The following is a 22,847-nucleotide window of genomic DNA, read 5'->3' as shown; positions in this document are numbered from 1 at the left end:
ATAAGCCTATATACTCACAATAAAAATAATAAAGTCATATAGATCATAACACAGTCTCGGAGGCAATAAGTGTATTATCCTTCATCTGAAATCTTTGTCTTTTCATCCAGAAATGCGAGGCAAATGTTGTGTCACAATAATTAGGAACCACAGTGTCCACAAATCCCTTCAATCGATTGGGATGTTCTCTTTTATTCTGGACGGCAAGGGCAGTGACTGTAACATCGAGCGTATTTTGCAAGTATTAAACACGTATTTATACCGATTTCATCAGACAGGCTCCGATAATTCCTCAAAAATAACACAAAAAATGGCATTCTCAGCTGCCATAGCTGCAACTCTTGCGTCATCAGAACAGGGTGTTGACCACCGTTTTCGTTTAAGAAACGTTTTGCCCAGTTTTTGTCTGAACAGCCCAGGTTTCAGAGAGAAAAAAAATGGTTACGATAAAACAATGACGTCATCTCGGCAGGTTTTTTTTTTTTTACGTTTAAAGTGTCTTGAAGTACCACAAATTGTTCAAATAAATATAATGGATAATCTCTTTAAACAATGAAAAAACTACTGAACCTCTGCATGAAGTTTGAATGGAATCCTTATAGATATGTTTTTTCCCTTAAAAATTTTTGTTTTATTTATTTTTCTCTTATTTTTCTGTTTTGTCAGATTGTTTTGTTATTTGTTTTTTCTAATGTATTTATTTATTTATTCATTTTACTTTATATATTTCCCCTGGTCCTGAAAATGTTAGCTGCAGAGAACTTCCATCCACATAAAAGCAAATGTGACTAAATTGATTTATTTATTTATTTATTTTGTCTGAAAAATACAACAAAGCTGAATAACATTTAAGAATAATATAAATATAAGATTTTCCTAATTATAATATATATATATATATATATATATATATATATACACTGCATAAGATGTGTGAAGTGATGAGATCTTCTTGAGATTTCCAAATAATGAGATAAATTTCGTTTTCATAAAAAATATATAGGCACCTAATGATAGGTCCGTGGGTTCTATGAACATTAATGCCGCAGGAGGGCGCTGCGCGTGACACGATTTCTCACACTGGCGTCTCGTGCATGACAGTCATGTAGTCGCGTGGTGCTGATGTGAGGAACTCAGATTTTACGCTGTTTGAAGAGCTTTACAGAGCCACGCCGGGTGGATATGCTTTTCGCCGACGACGAGAGAGACGTTTAACCTTCACGTAAACCAAAGCTTCGGTGCATTTGTATTTTAAAACATGCGCGAATGTTTGTGGAGATAGCGGAATCGCGGTGTTTCAAGCGGGAATGAGCTCGTAGAGGGAGGAGTGCTTCGCTCGGCTCGCTGTTCAAGGAGATGATGATGATGGTGGTGGTGGTGGTGGCAGAGGGATCTGGAGGATGCGGCAGACGCGAATTTCACCGTTTTCTTAAAGGTTAATGGCAACTGGTGGATATTAAAGCGAAGGGCGCCGAGGTTCATCAGCTGAAATCGGAAAATGCGTGCGGCGAGCGCTGTAATGAGCTTCAAGCGAAATGCATTGAGTTCCAAGTCAAACTAGGTGGATAATGTCAGAGCGGAAAAGGCCGACAATCATGGACCAGAGAGGTCAAGGTGTGTGAAGAATCTAGATGCAATTAATGAAATTAGAGGATGTATATGCATTTTAAATTACATGGACATGTGTAATGTGCATATGAATGGAATTAAATATTAGTAGTGCACCTCAAACCTGAAAAAAAAAAGCAATTTCTAATTTGACTTAGACTTTATAGAACATCGAGCAATATGATGTGTGAAGTGATGCCAACCATAAATGAGGGGGACTCGGTGAGTTCCCAAAAAGGCTCTCAGAACGGCACGGATGCCGAGTCTAATTTTGAACAGCTGATGGTGAATATGTTGGATGAGAGAGATAAGCTGCTGGAGTCTTTACGGGAGACACAGGAGACGCTCATCCAGTCGCAGACCAAACTCCAGGATGTGCTTCACGAGAGAGATGTGCTTCAGAGGCAGCTCAACTCCGCGCTACCGCAGGTAAACTCGCACACCTGACACAGGTACACGGGAAATTGCGTCATGACTTACTGTGTTTACTATAAAATGTCATTTTCCCTGTAAAACCGTAGAAAATTACTATTAGAAACAGTGCTAGAATCTAATTCAATGCCCTTAAAAATAACAGAGCTCTAACAGTAGATTAAGCTCCCTAACTGTGAATGTGGTTTAAGTTATTTTCAGCCAATTTATTTGTTCAAAGACCATGGAAAGACATGATATCACATGAGAAGTGTTTTCTTTCTTTATACTGTATGTCTATCTTTCTGTTTATGTATTTCCTGGGAAAACAGGAAATTGGGTCCAGAAGGATGGAACCATTTTTTGTTTTGCTACCCAATTGAGTGCAAACGCACTCGTCTTCCTTGGTTGTGGAAGTATTATTATTATTATTAATTATAATCCGAACATAACACATGAGGTGAATCACATTGCTACAAACTTTGATTTGAAATAAACAAAAAAATCTGGAAAAATTCCCATTAGGTAGGCCTATTTTGAATGGTGTAATCATTGCATGCATATCACGTCTAAGCCATTGACAGTGCTTTATCAGAATGGATGGGCACAGTTTGTTAATTGGTGGGCATTTCTTTGCAGAATCTTGTTTAATGTAGTTAATGTAGTGAAATGCAGGCTGATGGATGTAACAATGCACACACCATCGAATTACAACCTCGTAGCTCTCAGTTAGTCTGTCTTCACCAGTTTGTTATTGTCAAATCCCCTAAAATGATTTACTTCTAGAACCTGACTGTGAACTTGAAAAGCGAATGAGTGAGTGAATTTAATGTGTGTGGTTAAAATGACTTGTACATTTTGAAGCCGCTGTGTTTTTTTACAAAAAAAAACAAACAAAAAAACAATTGTTGCGAAATGTTTCACTGTAGCCAACTGGATACGGCAATAAGAAAACCGAAGGCTTTAAGGTTTTCTCATTGTTTATGACTTAAGTAACCATTAAAATGGTATTATGTGGAGGAAATGTCTTGCAAATGTGTAGTTTGTCCTCAGCAGAAATGTTTCCGGATTTGCCATTTTGGCAAAAGAGCTAAAACTGATCTATCATTTATTTTGGGTTTAGTAGTTTCTAAGACCTAGACCCCTGATGAAAAAAGAGAGCAAGCCGAAGGAAGAGAGAGAGAGAGAGAGATAGAGAGAGAGAGTTTCTAAGACCCACTCAATTATAAGGGATGCATTGTGGTGCTGCTGTTGCCGGGTAAACACTTGTTTTCACAAAGGTTCATCATTTACTGGAACTTCCTGTGTCCCAGAAATGTCAGGGGTGGTAACTGTGCTTGCATCCCAGTCAAATAATGGCAACAAGGTTACAATTTAAAGAAAAGTCTTACATTTTTGCAAAATGCTTATCAAAATGATTTACTTTTTTTTCTTAGTGAGGTATATGCACTGTATGCACACTCAGTGGTAGGTTAAGCCTCAGTTCAAAAAACAGTCTAGTGTATCTTCTTCTGTAGCATGTTGCTCTTTTTGGTCTTTTGCCAAGGACACAAGTGATATTTATCGATTCATCTGAGGATCCCACCCTCATCCTTCCCCCTGTCTCCCTCCCTCCAATTTTATCTTCTGCACAAGTGATGCAAAAGAAGCTTACTTCTCAGTTTACGTCACCCAGCTCATCCAGACAGTTAATAGGTGGGATAATATGAATCTTCAAGAACTCTATTCCTGTGGGAGAATTTTAAGTCTGTTGCCTGCAAACTAGTTTTAAAGGGAGGTGATTGAACCCTGGAAATGGAAACCAGGACTAGCTTTTGTAGTTAAGAGATGCCTTACTGTTCTGTCTCTAGAGTAAATTGGACTTCCTCTTTCGCTTGCATGTGTCTGACTGTTCAAAGCAAAATGCCTTCTTTCATCTGATGCTCTGAAGCATGTGAGACTGTTGCTAAGAGGCCAATTAATCTAGTTTAAAGCCAGCGTTTACATTTAAAAAACCCTGATTTAACTTATTGCCTGTATGGTCTTATCCTCAGTTGACACAGAACCCCAGACCTCAGACTGGTAGCACTTCCTTGACCTGGCAAGCTCTAATCTTATTGGCTGTCTCTAAAATAAGGGAATTATGTTCTGCTAGGATGCATTAAACTGATGACACTAAGGACATTTAGAATAATATATATATATATATATAATAATACATTTTTCTTGAGCATCAAATTAGAATCATTTCTGAAGGATCATGTGACACTGAAGACAGGAATAATTTTTTTTTTTTTTTAAAGCACTCATATTTCACATACTATTGTTACTGTTTTTAATTAGACAAATACAGCCTTGGCGGTCATAATAATTTTTATTTTTTTATTATTTAATTTATTTATTTAGTTTGACTTGACCTCAAACTTTTGAAGAGCAGAGTAGGCCTATATCTTAATAATCTGCAGTTATTATTCTTGGATCGATAGAAATTCTTATCACAAAGTCTCACTTTTTAAAAATTGATTTAATGATGTTTTATTAACAAGATTCTGGAGGAGTGCGTCAGATACTTAGCCTAATTAACACAGGTGGAGAGCACTTAAGAGAATCAACGCTATGGTATAAATACAGCTTACTTACCTCTGTCCTTTGACAGTTTATCAGCATCCCCCCTCCACCCCATCTCCTCCACTTAGAGTTAATATTACACTTTTATATGGGGGGTACTCTAGGTTCGGGCCATTCCCGAGCTAGGAGCCCTTCCCTGAACAACACGCTAAATAAGCATTATAATACTTCAGCTAATTTTTTGTAAGCGTGCGTGAACTCGTGCAACACAACCAAACCAACCTATTACTTTAGTTTAATTCAGTTCTTGACTGTAGAAAATTATACAAATTCCGTCAGTTCAGTTTCTTGAGGATTCAGTTAATAATTCCCCATTTGCATTGTGTTGTGGTTCCATAGACCGCTGTAGGTGCAGTAGACTGTTTCACAAAAAACTTTTTTTTTTTTTGTTCATAGTGTTTGAAGCTAATTATACCTTGCCATGGTTGATCACTTCTGTTTTGGTGGTCTGCAAATGCTGTCTGGCAGCTAATGCTGGTAGGTTTGCAAACACAAAACTGTGCTTTAAATCCTTTTAGTTAGGTCCTGGAAATTTACCTGCACTGTGTTATTGATTATGAGTATATTATTAACGCAGAGCATGATGACAGTATTGATGATGGTGATGATACATGAACACTATAAAAGACTTGATTCTGCAGAGTCATCTTAAAGACAACTGGTGAGGACAGCTGACTGAAATATTTGTCCTGTGCACTCATGGGGTTTACCACAGTGCAGAGTTAGCATCCTCCGCTCGCTCTCACTTTTGAATTATAGTCTATCAGGGATGTTGGTTTCTCAGCAGTGTTGTCAATCAAACGTGTTTGTCCATTCAGGGAGAACTGGAGTGTAGATGAGGGCTGGTGAACTGGCCGAATGCCATTCACTGAGCGGGGAGAAATGCCAGACTGTCTCTGTCTGCTGTAGGGTGGATCTCTGCACCCTGTTTATCTGTGTGATGTTCAGAGGAACTGGCATGTAGAGATGGTACTTGAGTTGAGCAGTTAAATCCTGAGTCATCTGCCTGCTCATGTAGAATGGAGGTCAAGTGTGGAATTGTTTTATTTGTCCACCAAACCAAGCGGTTGTTCCAAGAAGTCCTTGAATGATAAGCAGAAGCAAAACGGATCCGTTTGATCACCATAGCACTGTGTGTGATCTGTGGTGGGGTGGATTCTGCAGCAGTGTATGTCTAAAAGACGAGAATACTCTGTCAAATCCTGCCCGGGAGAGTTGAAACCAGCTATTCAGCGTGCCGGCTTTTTTGTGCTTTGGAATCTGATGAATACTACTTTTGATGTCTTTTCCCCTTGTAAATTAGATAAAAAATAATTGTCATAACAGTAGTGCCATTTTCAGCTTTTTGATGAAATTTGATGTTTCATCTGATGGTTTATTGAACCAGCGTTTTAAACAAACAGACTATTAAATGTTTAATGTAAGAAGAAAAATACAGTAAAAATGTGGTTAAAATAATGCATTTTCCCTCCATTTTTTCAAATGAAAATTCAGTAAAAAATATAGAATTTTTATTTATTAACGTAAATAATATCACAGCAGGCACAGTGATATTACACAGCACCTGAAAATAGTCCCCAGCAACTTTGCTATTGCTGCAACTACACAAACTAGCTGGGGACTATTTTCAGGCACTGCATAATATCACTCCGCCTGCTGCACCCATGGTACAGCAGCAAAGTTCCTGACACCAGAATGTGAGTATAGTTCCTAGTCATATCAACCTAGAAAATTACAACTTTTCATTTTACATTGGTCTTAGTACACGATGCAAATACAGAAGAGTGAAGTTTTAAATAGGAAAAATATAGAAACTCTTTGGTCATTTTTGAGCGAGATGCTAACGGTCTAATCAGATTCAATGATCTATGCTAAGATGAGCTGAAAGTGTTTCCGTCAGACCTGGAGATCGAATGAATGGATTCGAAAACGGTAAAACTCAACTGTTTAACGCTAGGGGAATTGGAAAAAAATGGAAAATTAAAAAAAAAAATGGAGTGTTCCTTTAAATTTTACACATGACCTAAAGTGTATATATTAGTACATTTTGAAAGGGTGAAGATTTTGTACCTTAGTATCTTAATAATCCTTACAAAAATGTATACTTTTATGATAAGAGCCCCCATGGAATATCATTAGCTGCACTGACAACACAACTGCACTTCCTCTCGCGTCATTGAGCGACTCAGCATTCCCCAGCTCAGTGATAGATGAGCCTGATCAATAGATGCTATTTTCTCATCACTGCCTCATTGGAGGATGTCTCAGTTTTGCAGAGTCTCTGAAAATGTACACTCTACCCTCAGAGAACAGTGTGATCCAGCAGACAATTTAATTTTAGGCAGCTGGGCCAATATTATAGCGACAACATGATGCAGAAAATACCACTGCTGTTTCTCACACACTGATAATTACGTTTCATCAAATGTCGTCAAAATCTCAGTTTATGTTTGTTTATAATATGAGAAAGAAACCGTACTGGCTTTGTTTTCTTAAACGAAAGTATCCTCACACCATTGCAGACTGGTACCGTGCCAACACAGGTGTGAAAACAGCATCACATGTCTTTTGGCAGCTGCCGTAATCTCCAGCATGACACCTCTGAGCCGCCGGACCCTTCCTAGCAGCTGCGGGCGATTTGTTGATTTAACCTCACATGCAAACATTTCACTCTGTTTGGACAAAATGATGCTCCTAATCTTTATTGATTTCTATTTACTGAAATCTCACAGCACTGTCAAGCATACATCAATCAATTTATGTTTTTTTTTTTTTTAATGGTTTGGCTACGTTCTTCTTTTCAAAGTGGACCACCTTGACATATACATAGGATATCAGACATCTAGGACTGGAAATCTTTTGGGTCAGCTGGTTCATGGTTTCTAATGCAGCTGATTGAAAGCAAATTCAATTTGGATCCGCCCCTTCACATTTTTCTTCTGCTGTTAAATCACACAGATTTTGTATGTATTTTTTATTTTTTTGTGCATGTAATTAAATTAAAATGGAGCACCCTGAAGCATGTGGCCGGCTTCTGTCTGAAGTCATTTGTGCACTCGAGCTTGTAGTGCACAGCTGACTGTACAGAAGTGGCGGAGAAAAGGACAATATTCTCAAATGATCTCTAACAACACTTTCACATTAAGGTCTTTTACCCAGACGGCTTTACAAGTGCAATTAAGTTAGTAGAACCATGCTCCTGTGTTCCTAGACAAAATAACTTGTCAAGCTGATTTAATCAAGTCTAACTATGCACTCTTAAAAATAAAGGTTACAAAAGGGACAGTTCTTGAAAAAAATACAAATCTAACTATGATATCCCTCCTCCCACTGTTTCCTTTGTGTATTGGAAAGGTTCCATGGATTTTACAGGAATGATTCACCCAAAAAATGTAATTTGCTGAAGATTTGTTCACCGTTTTTTCTTTATTAGAACAGATCTGGAAAAAGTTAGCATTACATCACATGCTCACCAACTGTTCTCTTTGAACCTTGAACCAATTGAACCTGTTGTTCTCTCAAATTAAAACCGCCATCATATTTGAACTGTTTTGGACTGGTTTTTCTTTGATATGTATATATTTCTCTCCTCACAATTTTTACTGGAGAAAGCCATATTATGGTTAAAAGGTTTGTTTGAAGTAAAAAAAAAAGCAAAAATGATGATGGATTTGTGAAGTGCTTCATGTTTGTAAAAATTAACAAGTCATTTATTAATGGACTGGCGTCATGTTGTATATTATTTTCATGTATTCATCAGCTGTTTGGACTCTCATTCTGACGGCACCCATAAACCGCAACGGATCCACTGATGAGACAAACCATCTAACTCTTGGATGGCCTAAAGATGAGTAAATGTTCTGCAAATGTTAATTTGAGAGTGAGCTATTCCTTTTTTAAAAAAAGCCAATAAACCTTTACTTCTAAGAGTGTATATGTAAGGTATTATATGTTGACTATAGAGCGCACCAAATGCAATAATGGTTGTTTCAGGCAGGTTTCCCAAAGGAAAGATAGAAAGGAAAGGGCTGTTACATGTAATACAAGATGGCTTTTCTTTGTCATGTTTGAGGATAAAAATCATTTTGCTATCTATAGCTTTATATTAACATCAGCTGTGAGAAGAGACGAGAGCTCTTGATGTAATAGAGGGAAATTGATTTGCAATTTCTCAAGGACCTTTTTCTTCAAGATTTTAACAGCCAAGGGCAGAATCTGAGGGTCTCTTGTAGGGCAGTATGAGATCTAGGGTTGTAGAACCAACCATAAAAAAATCAGGAAGGGACTGTGACGGTGGTCTGGGTTTATGATTGTCATGCCAAAGTTTGTCATGTACAGACCCATAGGGAGTTATAAGTGAAACTGGTCTGTAATCTTTGGTGTGTTTTCCTCCAGGCGTGATATGAGCGTAATGCCACTCAGATGCTGTGGCAGGGGATTAGGAGGAGAGCTTTGGTGACTTGACAAATAGTGAAAGAGTGTAGCAAAGTGAGAGGAAGAGAGTCACAGAGCAAGCGAGCGAGTTTTGAGTATCTTAAGGGATTAGTCTGAGGACAGTTACTGTGTGCAGGGAAAAAAAACTGTGAAATGTTGGAGACAAGGTGAGAATTACAGAGGTTGGGAAAAAGTGCAGTTTGACAGCTTTTTCTAGGTCACGCTAAAATGTTGACTTGTGTCACGGGCTAAAAATGAAAGCGTTTATGTATATTTTAAGGAGACTTACGCTGTATGGGCGAGAAGGGAGGAGAACGTGAGGAGTGCAGCTTCGCATGATTTGCTTCTATTTTTATTTTTCAGGATGCTGCCTGTGACTTTCTTGTGTGACTCATTTTATGTCAGCTTTTGTATAGATAGGTTTGAATAATATTGGTAATGATAATGAATTATAGTGAATGATAGTTCATGGAATAATCATTTAGGAAAATATTCCTGTAGATTTGATATATATACACATTCTTTTCTAAAGAAAAAAATAAAATAAAATCAAAGAACTTGTAATCTATACACAACCAGTGTTTCCAACAGACCTATACTCTATGTGTGGCAGCACTTCCCCTGGTGGAAATATATATGTATATAATGTAAATATAAAATAGCAAACAGGCTTATTGAAAGTGCTAATTCATTCCCTGCCAGCAGGAGGCACTTTAAGAGCAGCAGAAACTGCGCTTTCCCTGGTAATGGCTGTAATCAAAACAGTTTTGCGCTTATGAACTCTGCTTTAACAGGCATTAAAGGAAAGATTAAATGAAAATCACATCAAAACTTTTCTGAAGACAACCGGTTCCCTTCAAAAAAATGCCGTGTTTTGATTTTGAAATGTGCAGTGCTCGTTTATTCAATGGAGTCAAAGCATTTTGGAAACATCTATTTGTGGCGGTCAGTGTTGATATTGTGGTAGGCCGCCACAAATAACTCAGTGTATGAGAAACCCTGACAACTGTTTCCAGAATTGACAGAATGATTTCTGAATATTATGTGACATTGAAGACTCGAGTAGTGAATAAATGACATGTTAACATGTATGAAATGTATATAGTCTGATCATGTAGGAAAGTAAGAGCAAAAACCTCTCTTCATCAAACACAGTGGTTTAAGGTCAATACCAATGAAGTTGTCATGGTTCTTAATAGGAATTTTAATGCTAAAAAAAAAAAAGCTATTGAAAACAGCACAAATTAAGATTTATAAAAAACAAATACAAACTATACAAGGATGCAAATATTATAAACTATCGTTTAGTTTTTTATATTTAAGGATCAGCTTCTTATCAAAGTACCAGTACGCCACACATCCCCATTTTAAGGGATGATTCATGTCTATAACACAAACAGTGCTGGCTGAGTTAGTCGCCAAGGTTTAATAGGAAAGGTTAAAGTGGTTCTTTGTTTTCTGTGCCGTTCTGCCACTACTGTAGCTCACTGCCACACTCACGGCTGGTGCCTTGTGATGTCCTCGCTGTGCCATGCACAAGCCTGCCCAGAGTTCACTCCTTTGTGCGTTCACCTAAATAAAAGACTCTTGAACACTAATGAAAGTATTGCTGTGAGTGCTTTCACACAGCTTGACGCCATGTCTTAGCCTCTGTAGGTTTGCCAAACCATCTGCCACCAAAGGCTCTCAGTGCGATTAGCACACCGAGATGCCAATTTGTCCCTTCTTGCCATCAGATTGGTGAATATTAGTGACAACATGGAAGATGTCACACTTGAATGAAGGTTTTTAATAAATTAGCACTTTGCATAATTTATTAAACACCCGGTTCGGCCTATTTAGCTTTAACAAAACATTGAATTTCTATTTCTTCATACAGATTTTCCCAAGCATGAATGAATGCAGACCTGTGGTGTCTAATGCTTTGAGATAAAACTCCATTGCACTCCTGACACAGTGAAGATCCATTCATGATGCTTTCATCATTCAGCACTCACCGTTAATATAAAGTAGTACCTGGATTTCTAGTAAAACCAATATTCTTTTAAGAAGGGAAATATGCTGTGTCATTGTATGCCACTTTGTCTTCTGAGTTTGCGGTGTATGATCTGTCAGTAGAAGTGTCCAGCTCTATATTACAGAAACACATGTCAGGCGTGTTGATTTCTGTGCAGCACATTAACTTCAGCTGCCTGTCACTCAGGCCAAAAACAAGAAAGAATTTCCACTGAAGAGCTTAACTGTCAGTGTGACTGCAGTTTTTTAAAAATCCAGCCCGTCTCGAACCTTCTACAAAGCTTCCGCAACATCAGTGGAGTGCCGAACCCTTCTGAGGCCCAGCACTCTTTAAAAAGTCATAGTGGTAGCATTAGTGCATGATGAGGAGGCGGTATGTGTGGTATTTAAGGATAAGATGTATAATTAATGCTTATTTGATTTAGTATGCGTGTTTCAGATGAATAGAGAAATCAGATGAGAATATTGGGGAAATGCACACTGAGCTTTTCAGAGAGGTGGATTTTCTCGTGTGCTTGCTCTTATAATCTCCTAATCTCTGTTGTTTTCTTGTTTTATGTCGTTCTCTTCTCTTCTCTTCTATCATTTTTTTTCTTCTCATCTCATTTGGAAAAAAAGTAAATACCTTTCAAAATGCTTTCGGGGCTGATTTAAATCCGATTGCTCAAACCACTTAATGTGGTCTGGGGTGCATTCCAAACAAAAATTGACAAGTGTAAATGCATCTGGTTATTGAAACTACTATAGGCTACATGACATGTTATAGTCAGATACGATAGCGCTATTGCAGCACGCATTGCAATGGGTAAGTAGATCTCTTCATCAAACCTCGCCACGCAAACTGCCGCAAATGAAACTGAAAGTAAGTTGCAGATGCTTAAAACATAATCATCTTCATGAAAAGTAGTAAGACTAACTTATCTTTCCAGTGTTGATTCCACTCACTCGCTCTCCTGTTGTGGTCTTTGATCTTGAAATTAGCTAAAAATGTTTAAAATGCAAGGCTTATCTGTTGCTTTCTTTGAGGTGAACTCCATAAAATTTGCATATAGCACGGGAATTGAAGATCAGATTTATATAACACATTTATGTGGACTAGTGTAAATGAAACCATTTAAACAAATCAGATAGATATCCGATCAGAGAAAATGCATGAAGTGACCAAGTATAAATGGGCCTAAATATGTTAGGCTGGATTTAATCTTCTTATCCCAAGATCTCAGCGATTTCTATGATAGGATTGGCTTTGTTCAGATGTTAAACCCTGTGAGTTAATGTTGTGGAAATAGATGTGATCTATTTCTCCCCACATCTTTCTCTCCAGCCTTATTGTATTCCAAACTTTCACGTATCATCATATTGTAGAGCATAATTCTCCTGAAGCACAGTTTCCATATCCTGGACTCTGTGATGTCTCTTTGGAGAGACACATCTGCCTTAAACTCCACATTGTCTATTGCATTATTTATAATCTCAGATGATTACTCAGGATATTCACCCAACATGCCACATCAGACCCAGGCCTCTGGAGAAAAGTCAAGACAATGCACTGTACCTTTTGGATGATATCTGCTGCTGTACTCATATTTCAAGGCCAACTAAAGGTGTATATTGACTGTGGCGAGTGGGGCGGGGCCGAGGGGATGTGGGAACAAGGAGGGAGGCCGGCGGAATGATTGGGAAATCAGCGACACCTGCGCCCCACCGCCAGTCTCGAGTCCCACGTAGTAGATGGAAGGATATAAAACTGGAGCGATGATAGTGAAGGACGAGAGAGGACCAGGCCTGGGCAATATTTTATGTTTACTTTTTATTTTGTGCTTTTTATTTTGTGTCGTCCGTGAGGGGCTGGTGCGCTGTTTTGTGTTTATTTTTGTCATTGAAGTTTCTGTTTGATTGTGCGCCGGTTCCCGCCTCCCTCTTCCGGATGATTAGGAAGTTTTCATTATTACATTGACATTCTAATAATAGTAACTCAATCAATAGTTTATCAATACCTTTTGTGGTCTACAGTGTCATTTAGACACCAGTCAGTCCCTGAATGTATTTTTTCTTCTAGACAAATCAGAGCACGGTAATTTGTGTACTGTAATCAAAACACCCAATTCAAAAGCAGAATCTGTCATTGTTTGTTCGCTACTTCATGTGCACATAGTAAAACTGTTTCAAGTGTTTGACAGGACTGTGATTAATCACTCAGTAGTCATTGAGGCAGTCAATTTGGAATCCAGTTACAGTAATATAATCGGCCCTCACACCCGCCCCCACGGCTAAACCAAACATGGATGTGATAGCCTCATTTCATTGAGGAGCCAATGAAAGCATCGCCATTTGTTTCTGGACTGAGGCAAGGTGACAAGTAGGATTTCATGCACAAGATAGACCATTTGAATTTGCTTCGGATCATTTTAGGGGCTCCAGCGTGACTCATAGTGGCATATATTTTAAAACCAGATCAGTGAAGAGTGGGTCAAGGCCAAAAGGGGTTAGTGGGGAAAGATGTGACAGTGTGTAAGCGCCTCTAAATTTCGCAAACTGTGCACTTTTTTTTTTTTTTTTGTCAAATGACCATTTGTATAGAAAAGGGCCCATCATATATATATCTAAATGAGATGCTGTATTACAAAAGTGACATCATTTTTTTTGTTAAAAGGAGATTTTTGTTTTTTACATGACAGTTTAAATTAGTTTTATATGAAAGCGAATGTAGAAAGATTTAAAAGTATAAAACTTAAATGGCAAAATTGGTATTGGGAATTTGTTTATTAATTAATTAATTTAATTAATTTAGGGAAGTATTTTTTTTATGGTCCTATGTTATAGATATTATCTTCTAATTTCAGTTGATGACAGACATCCTGAAATATCATTTGGACTATTTCTTTAACCTCTGTTTAATGTCTGTCTCATTTCTCATTGCTTGGTGAACAACTTGAACACAACTCAAGACTTAAGCCCTGTTCGCACTGGATTAGTATTACCTGGTGACCTCCACTCATTTGTAATAATTGTGGAGGTTGTCTGTGATCTTAATCCTGTGTGAATTGGCCATGTCTGTAATTTGTAAAGTAAAAATTCCCCCGCAAATGACCTACCATATTTCACCGAACACCGAGGTGCTGTGATAATATTTGTCCCATGCGAATTGACATCTCTGTGATTTGGCCTGGATTTGGTAGGTCGTATATAACTTTTCTAAGTTTTTGATTCCTGTGCGCCTTTTTATCCATCTTTCGCGAAGAATTGAGCTGTGTTGGAGTGTTTGATAGTATTTTGGGTGCTGTCATCATATTGCTAAACCAATAAATTTGCAGAAAGAGAAAGTTGAAAGCGTTTTGAGGTTAATGTATTACAAATAAATCAAGCATAAAGCTTGAGATATTATTTTAACCTGGTGAAATATAAATGACACGGTGCAGGAAACTATATTATTTCTTTAAAAAAAATCCATCTGGACAATAGAATGGGACTCTCAAAGCCTTGACATCTGGGTTCGAGTAATTTGAGTAAAATAACAGGCTTCGCTTATCCCGGGCGAATGCACCACACAAAATTTTGAATTTCTAAATTAGAAAAGGTCCCTAGATAATACAAATACTAATCATAATACTAATCCAGTGCTAATAGGGCTTTACATTTCAATTTTTGATTACAGGAGAACTCCATTGTTTATCAAGCATACTTTACTGAACTGTAATACTTTTACTCCTTTGAGGAACCGTTTTTTTCTGTTGATACTTAAAAAAAAAAAAAGTTTTTTAACCATTTTAGTCATACAGCTGTATAGAAAAGAATAGTCGTATTTAAGGTTTGAAACCTGAACTGAAATGAAACCTGACTCTCACCATGAATGTAGCCATAATCTAGTATGGAATTAAACATAAAATGCAACTTGGATGGCACACTTCACCCCTCTCTCTCCCCTAATACTCAGGCAAGCAGATCGCTTGTTAAGTTTCTTTTCTAGATAGCATCTGTGTTATTTTCTTGCACGTTAACAACCCCTCTCTACGACAGGCTTGTGTTTGTGTGCGTTTGCGAGTTGGTATTATCTCCCACCAGTCTGTCCTTTAACAGAGCTGGTTTACTGCGGCATGTAGTGGAAGACACAACAATTATAGGCAGCCACAGCTGAATATTCAATTAGTCGCTGTCTTATTTCCTTCATGACTTTCACGGGGAAAATAATCCAACTTAATTACGTTAAGATGAGCTCCTTTTTTCGGCTGTCATACACATTGTTTTGCTCACGCATGCAGTGGGAAGCACGTTCACTTAATGATATTCGAGTGTTTGAAAGCATTTCCAAATCCTCGACTAATACACGGAGCTCTGGCATATCCTTGAAAACAGCCTCAGAGACATCAAGACGCACGCGCATTGCCAAGAAGGTGCCAAGCTGGACTCAAAAATCAATGGAGAGGAAAATATCTCAAGGAGGTTCAAATAAATTTCGCCTATGTCACGCTAAATAGGTCATCCACTGAGCCAGACAACTCAATTTTAGCATGCCCAAAAGGTATAGTAAGAAATGAGGAGAATATGACTAGTCAGACAAGCTCTGTTTGAGGAACAACTCGGTTTATGTAGCGTAGCACTCGTGCGGACCATTATGTGGTAACATGGGAAGCTTGGAGCGTGGCCTAAGATGTTCGATTATAATTGTTGAATAATTAAATTCTTTAAAGCCGGGCTAAAGAAATCAACTGAGGCAGGCGAGACTTTTAATGAAGTCCTAACTAGGTTAATGATTCCCGGTGGGAGAGAATACGTAGAGATGTAACCACTTCTGAAAAACTTTGAAAGCGGTTTTGCATAACTTTTGTTTTATTGTATTATGTTGAATATTTGGCCTCAAAAATAACTTTGTGCTACCACATCATGCAGCGACTTCCCGGAGCACCCAGTGCCGCTTTTGCACTTATTGGCAAGAAAATGCTTCCCTTGCAGCCAGAGCCAGTAACACGCTGCTGACCCACCAAAGCTTCAACCTCCAACTGTCCTCGGGGAAAAAAAAGCACTTGGCAAAATGTAATGCTTAGTTTTTCCACAATAAGATAGTTACTTTCTCACATGCTCTCACACGGACAATGATGGATGCTTCTGTTCATGCCAAGCAGTTCCCTGCAAAAAGAACTGCCAAAGTCCAACTTTTTCCATGTAGGCAAAAGACATACAAGTACAAAGACTAAAGACTAAAATCTTAAATTGTTTGTCAAGAATGCCTTTGTATAGAAGGCCAAATCTACAAAAAACCATGGTATCGTAATTGTAGCTTCTTCTGCTACATTATGCTAGTGCGCTAGTGTCAGTTTTTGCATCCATATATCCATTTTCTTTGAGCTCCGTTATCTCCTCTTCCTCATACTGTCTCTGGTATCACTCACCAAGTGGATAAAGACAAAGTCTTTTTTTAAGCAAGTCATTCCACCCAGTGGCCGTGGTAACGCTCTCAAGCAGCTATTTCCATTCATAGAAACAGTACAGCTGCTATATTGGGTTCTTGAATAGGCTGAAATCTGTTTCTGTTGAAATGGTTTTCTGAGCTTGTGATATGCAAGATGATTTGTCAGATGACAAAACCCCAATAAAATGTACCGTAGTAATTAATGTAAATTTTTTAATAATTACCGTATTTTTCGGACTATAAGTCGCACATGAGTATAAGTCGCATCAGTCCAAAAATACGTGATTACGAGGAAAAAAGCATGCTGGAGATGGTAATGTTTTCTCTTGGTTCATTTCTCTTGGTTCATGTCAAATTAATTTTGATAAATAAGTCACACCTTACTATAAGTCGCAGGACCAGCCAAACTATGAAAAAAAGTGCGACTTATAGTCCGGAAAATACGGTATATATAATTATTTCTCTTGATATTGTTCTTAAGTTTTCAATTTCTACAATTTTTGTTTTTATGTATACACAACACAAAAGTTTGGTTTCTGTAAGATTTGTTTGAGGAAATGAATACTTCAAATATTCAGCAGTTATGCATTGATGAAACGTAAAGACATTTATATGTTACAAAAATCACTATTTACATTTTTATACTTTCTATTCATTGAAGAAACAAAGAAAAAATTTATTTAATATTTTAAAATATTAAGTAATATCACTTTTTTTACTTAAAAAAAAAATGGTTCACTGTGACACTGAAAACTGGAGTAATGGCTGCTGAAAATTCAGCTTTGCCATCAAGAATAAATTACAGTAAATAAAGTATGTTTAAATAGAAAACTGTAACATTTTAATTAAAATTTTACAATACTGGTTTTACTGATCAAATCAATTAAACTCATGTGGGTTCAAGAACCTCAGGGAATCAAACATAAATAATAAGAAACTAAGAAATCAACTTAGCTAATGAAACTGTTAACCTGTTTCACTAAAGTCCATGAAATAAGCCATGTGATTCATTTGATTAGGGCTGGAATTGGGAGGTGCAGTGTCCTTTGCTGTGCTAGCAAGACTCACTGAATGTGCCCAGCACAGGGCTTGTTAAGAAAGACACTCTCAGTAAACAGTGAGTCAGGCCAAGTCATGTGCACTGGGAATTCAATTTGCTGCAATGAATCTATGGGCTTTTTTTTTTTTGGTCACAATTTGACATGCAGATATTATAAAGATTAAATAATAATAATAATTGAGATTAACCTAATAAAATTAACACCATTATTTCCCCCTCCATTGCTTGTTTTGTTGAGATATACCATGCAACCCCAGTCTGGACGTAAGCCATAAGCTTGTAAGTCATATTTACATGTAACTTTTATGAGATGTTTATTTTGGGTCTTCTCCATCAGTATGCTATTTCGGACCTCCAGGCATGCCCAGAAGATCAATACAAACCCATTCATTCACTGTCCGGCTTTGACGGGTCAATATAGGTCTTTACACTTGGCTCCAGTCCTTGATGCGAGAGAGGGAGGCCAATACAGCCGTGAAGGAGATTAAAAGGTGGGAAGTGACATAATGGCATGCATTTCATAAATAACAAATTTTAGCCCTTGAATATTTACAGTAATCCCCTCATGTGACAGTTTCCCTGTCATGTAGCCATGAATGTCAATGCTGTTTTCCACCGTGTCGCAGTCACCCGAGACGCTGGGCCTCTGTTCTGTATTTCTCAACCACCCAACACTCTTTTTAACTACCTCTTCAGATGTTTTGCTTTTAATAGAGGCACAAACATGACTGCTCCTGCTCGTGGTTACACTGTGGTCTCCGTTGGAAAGCACGCTTCAAACATTCTCTGAAATGTCATTATCATAATAATCATTAGTATGCTGCTTAATTGATAGTAAGTATCTGTGAGGCCTTGTCCTCTTCTCATGGGCCTGTATGTCTTCAAGCCATTGTCTTAGAAGGAACAAAAATCTTTTAAACGAACAAGCTCATAGTTATTAAAATCAAGAAATTTAAGGAAAATATTGAATAATTTCTCAATTATTATTTTTGTTAAATACACACTATGGAGACAAATTCCTAAGGGGCCCATAGGATGACTTTGTGAATTATATTATATTATATTATATTATATTATATTATATTATATTATATTATATTATATTATATTATATTATATTATATTATATTATATTATATTATATTATTTTCATTATAATATATATTTACTATATAATTGTTATTATATTAATTATCTTATAAAACAGCATCAATATATTATTGTTAATATAATTATTTTGTAATTATTAGTATATTTAAACATTTTTATAATAAATATGACAATGAAAACAATAAAAAAAATTACAATCATATTTATTTAACTGAATGATTATAGAAAAATATACAGTTCTTGGATCTTATGGAATCACAAAATGAACTTTGGTTAATTTACCTATAAAAACACTATGTAATAATGTGTAATCATTATACTGTAGATTACAGTACATGTTTACAGGTGAAATGGGTTGTATAACCTATGTGTGTGTAGTGCATTGAGTCAAAAATAACCTTAAGCTGTAGAATAGTGGTTCTTCAAAAAACAAAATAAATAAAATAACATTCCAATAATAAGTTATAGAATTTTTTTTTAATTAACAAAGAAAATCAAAATAATTCAGTTTAGGTATTAATTGTATGCATTTGTTGTAGCAGTTTAAAAGTTATATTACTATATATTTTAAATTTTATATAATGTGTATAATACATATATATATATATATATATATATATATATATATATATATATATATTTTTTTTTTTTTTTTTTTTTTTATATATGGTCATCCTATGCCTAGTCTCGTGTAGCCAGACATTCATAATGACAGCAAAAGGTCTGGGAACCTTGGCTGCTTTGAATGGTTAAGGCCCGCCCAAGAGGGCATATGTTTCTAATATCTGAAAAGTTCTGAAGGCTGTTATCGATGCAGATTATTCAGGGAAATATATCAAATGTCTGACCTCTACTTAAGACTGATGTGGTTCAGGGTGCAATGCAGCAAGTTCTTGCCAATGTAAGGTTGTGAATCTGACTCTGACTCTGCCTTGAGATTTGTTACATAAAAGTCACAGGAAATTCCTCTGTCTGCCAGCAATACCTGCACATGCGCACACAATAACTTGTCATTCTTTTATTTCTTTTAGCTCTTTAACATTCAAAAAATGTTTTTTTTTTTTTTTCCTCTGGCCTTTAGGTTACACCCGGTCATTAGGTTACATCCACATATTTACTTTCTCACACATACACACAGGATAGTGCTCTTAAATTGTTCCAAATTGGATGCGGTCACTGGCATGTAAACTAAAGACACTGGCAAGGCGCAGGGAGGAATTGAAGCGTACCACTGATCAGTGCCTTTCCTTTCCGCTGAGATTGCCCATCTTAATTGGCATTCCTAAAACTCACGTAGCATGTGTGTGTGTGGTCCTATAACCCTTACAGTTGAGACTGAAATAGATGTGTTCTAATCTAAGCATATGTCTGTGTCTTTTTGCCCATTTACATATATAAAAAAAAAGACACCATCTATGGAATTCTAGTCTGGCCTGTTCAAATAAATTTGGCTCATTGACTGTGTGGCATAAGCACCTTTGCTCTTTTGTTAAAAATAGATCACTGTCTGATCCTCACAATGCCAAACTGTTTCCATGGTAGCCATCTTAGGTTTAATATGGCTCCGGGCGCTCTACATGTCTTTTTTAAAACTAGGCTAAGAGTGACTACGAGCAAATGTGGCTGGATGGGTTTTTGGCATGTTTGAGATCACTTTTACTGCTGCTCATTTGTAAGTCATAATTAATGGTTATGCATTAACATCCTGACCCTTAAATAAGGATTCTTAGGAGAGAAATGAAATCTTGAGTTGTAGAAACACAAACACAGCAACATTTTTTGGGAGAATCCAAATCCTTCTAGTTTACTTCAGTGACTCATATTTTTGGAGAGATATTTAGCCCTCACAAGAAATTCCCAATTGTTGGATTCTTATTGAAATTACTATATTCTGAAAAAAATTGCCTTACAACAGTAAATGTGAATGCACATTTAATTAATTAGTAGAGTAAAAGATTTAGTGATTACTTAATAACATAACTGATACATGAAACATTTATTATACACCAGGTCATTTCCATTGATTTTTAATTTTTTTGCTTCACGTGAAATGTATTTTAGGAATAGGCCTAGTTCACCCAAAAATGAATATTCTGTCATTAATAACCCATATTTTTCCAAGTAGGTCTGTCTCGATGAAGGAATTTCCCTTGCAGTAATGTTGAGTGGCTGAATAGCATGGTATTAGAGGTCGAACGATATATCGGGCCGATATTTGTATTTTTTATATATCGGCCGATATCCATGTTTAGTAGCCCTGATTTAAAGTCAGGAACGTCGACGGGCATGGTTTAATGTAGACAATAGCCAGGTTTCCACCCAACTTATTTGCATTTAGGAATGTCAATATTCGATAATTTCCATGATCGATCGTCGTTTAAATTAACGATCAATTAATAACCTTAATGCTGCAAAATGCATCTGCAGCGGTATTATTATTATGTGCAGCAAACCACTTGGGAAAAAAAGCTTTCTCACCCGAATTAAAGGGGTTTTAGTTTGAATAAAATGCTAGTAACAGGACTGTAAAATGAATAGATGTGATTATGATCATTTGCTAAAAAGAACAGAGCGTGTCATACGTTTGAGATCATTTTACTTTGTTGACTGTTTTCCATTAAGGAGACCACTGAATGCACCTCTTTAAATGGTTTTGTGTTGCTCGTTGTTGTATTTGTTGTATGCAGTTGCAATGTTTTCAAATGACACTATAATATTAAAAATATAATTGCATACGAGGACGAGCGAGCGCGGGTTTGGTTAGATGTATTTGGAGGTTATTGCTCACGTCTGATTCTATACATATCCAAATGTTTCCATATTCGCAATGTATCTGAATGTTAAACTATATAATTTTTTTAAAAATGTTTTTAATGTAAACTACACTGAAAAGATAATCCTCTTCACATGAGCAAAAACGTCCTTGGCATAACAGCAGAGTGGACTGGTATAATACGGTCTATTTAAACTAACCAGTATAAACCTGTTATATGTTTGGTTGACTATACTTTATTTTAATAATGTTTGAAATTAGAATGCACTTTAGATGTTCTGTGTCAAATATACCAAACACAAATATTGCTGGTTGCAAGTGTATTTGCAGCACTACTATTATTTATTTTTTATATATTTTATTTTTTATATTTTTCAGTTTAATTGATTATTTATAAAATTGTATTTATTTTATTTAAATGTATATTTAAGTTTACATTTATGTTCCAACAAACTTGAAAAATTCTGCTTGATAAATGCTCTAAAACTTTTATGTAAATGATGGACTTGAAATGTTGTACATCCGCTTATTATTAGTGGGACATTTTAGCATGCAAATGAAGGGGAAAACTTCAAAATATTGGCCCTAAAAATCGGCAGCACATATCGACCATCTGCTAACCCTGACCTCTAAACATCGGCATTGGCTATAGAAAAACCTATATCGGTCGATCTCTACGTGGTATGCAGTATTATTGCCATATATATTGGATTTATTAAATCCAAAAGCTTTCTGACCTTGCATAGACAGCAACACAACTACCACATTTAAGGCCCAGAAACATAGTGAGGACATCGTTTAAATAGTCAATGTGCAGTGTTGAGAAGGTTACTTTGGAAATGTAATAGGTTACAAATTACGTATTTACCTATAAGTAACCCTATCGAAAATGTAATATGTAGTGTAACTATTTCAATTACTTTATTAATGTAACTGATTACATTTGATTACTTTTTGATCAATTCTTATGAATTTCTAATGTTTTCAACTGTTAATCCTTTTCAAACATTTAAAGCAAGTAGGATTAAATCTTACAGTAGTGTTTAACACTGATTACCGTCACTTTTGAAATCCTTCATCACTTGGATTAAGATTATATAATTTAATTTTAAAAGACTTACTCTGAGATCATTCTGAGCTTAAATACAGATTTAAAACCATAACAAGTAATAGTTTAGTAGCTATGATACTGTTTTTAGATCAAATCCTTGCATAGCTATGACAGGAAACACTGGCATCTGAAAATGGCTTGGAAAAAACAGTTAATCTTAGAAAAATAAATAATAAAAATAAAGGTTATCGAATAATTATCTAATGTGTCCTATCCCGTGTCCTGAACTCCTGAAACATTAGTGTCAAGTTTTATAAGTAACTTTAATTTAATTACACTTTTTTTTCTCAGTAGTTTTAACTGATTACAA

At 36.4% G+C, this 22,847-nt stretch overlaps 1 protein-coding gene across 12 annotated transcripts in view; it reads left to right on the top strand.

Annotated features, from left to right (window-relative positions):
- Positions 1-1,032: 1,032 nt before the first annotated feature.
- ppfia4 (PTPRF interacting protein alpha 4) overlaps positions 1,033-22,847 on the top strand; it is an 85,950-nt gene continuing 64,135 nt past the window's right edge. For 7 of the 12 annotated variants that reach the window (XM_026275804.1, XM_026275797.1, XM_026275798.1 and 4 more), the window contains exon 1: positions 1,034-2,037. In XM_026275804.1, the coding sequence (XP_026131589.1) occupies positions 1,789-2,037 (249 nt within the window). In that variant the 5' untranslated portion in view covers positions 1,034-1,788. Of the gene's footprint in view, positions 2,038-22,847 lie in introns of all 12 variants that reach the window. The other 5 variants (XM_026275799.1, XM_026275796.1, XM_026275794.1 and 2 more) reach the window with 2 other exon arrangements.

The sequence above is a fragment of the Carassius auratus genome, chromosome 11, assembly GCF_003368295.1.
Source record: "Carassius auratus strain Wakin chromosome 11, ASM336829v1, whole genome shotgun sequence".
Lineage (NCBI taxonomy): Eukaryota > Metazoa > Chordata > Actinopteri > Cypriniformes > Cyprinidae > Carassius > Carassius auratus.
The sequence above is the reverse complement of the archived record's forward strand: the minus strand, read 5'-3'. Positions and strand labels throughout refer to the sequence as shown.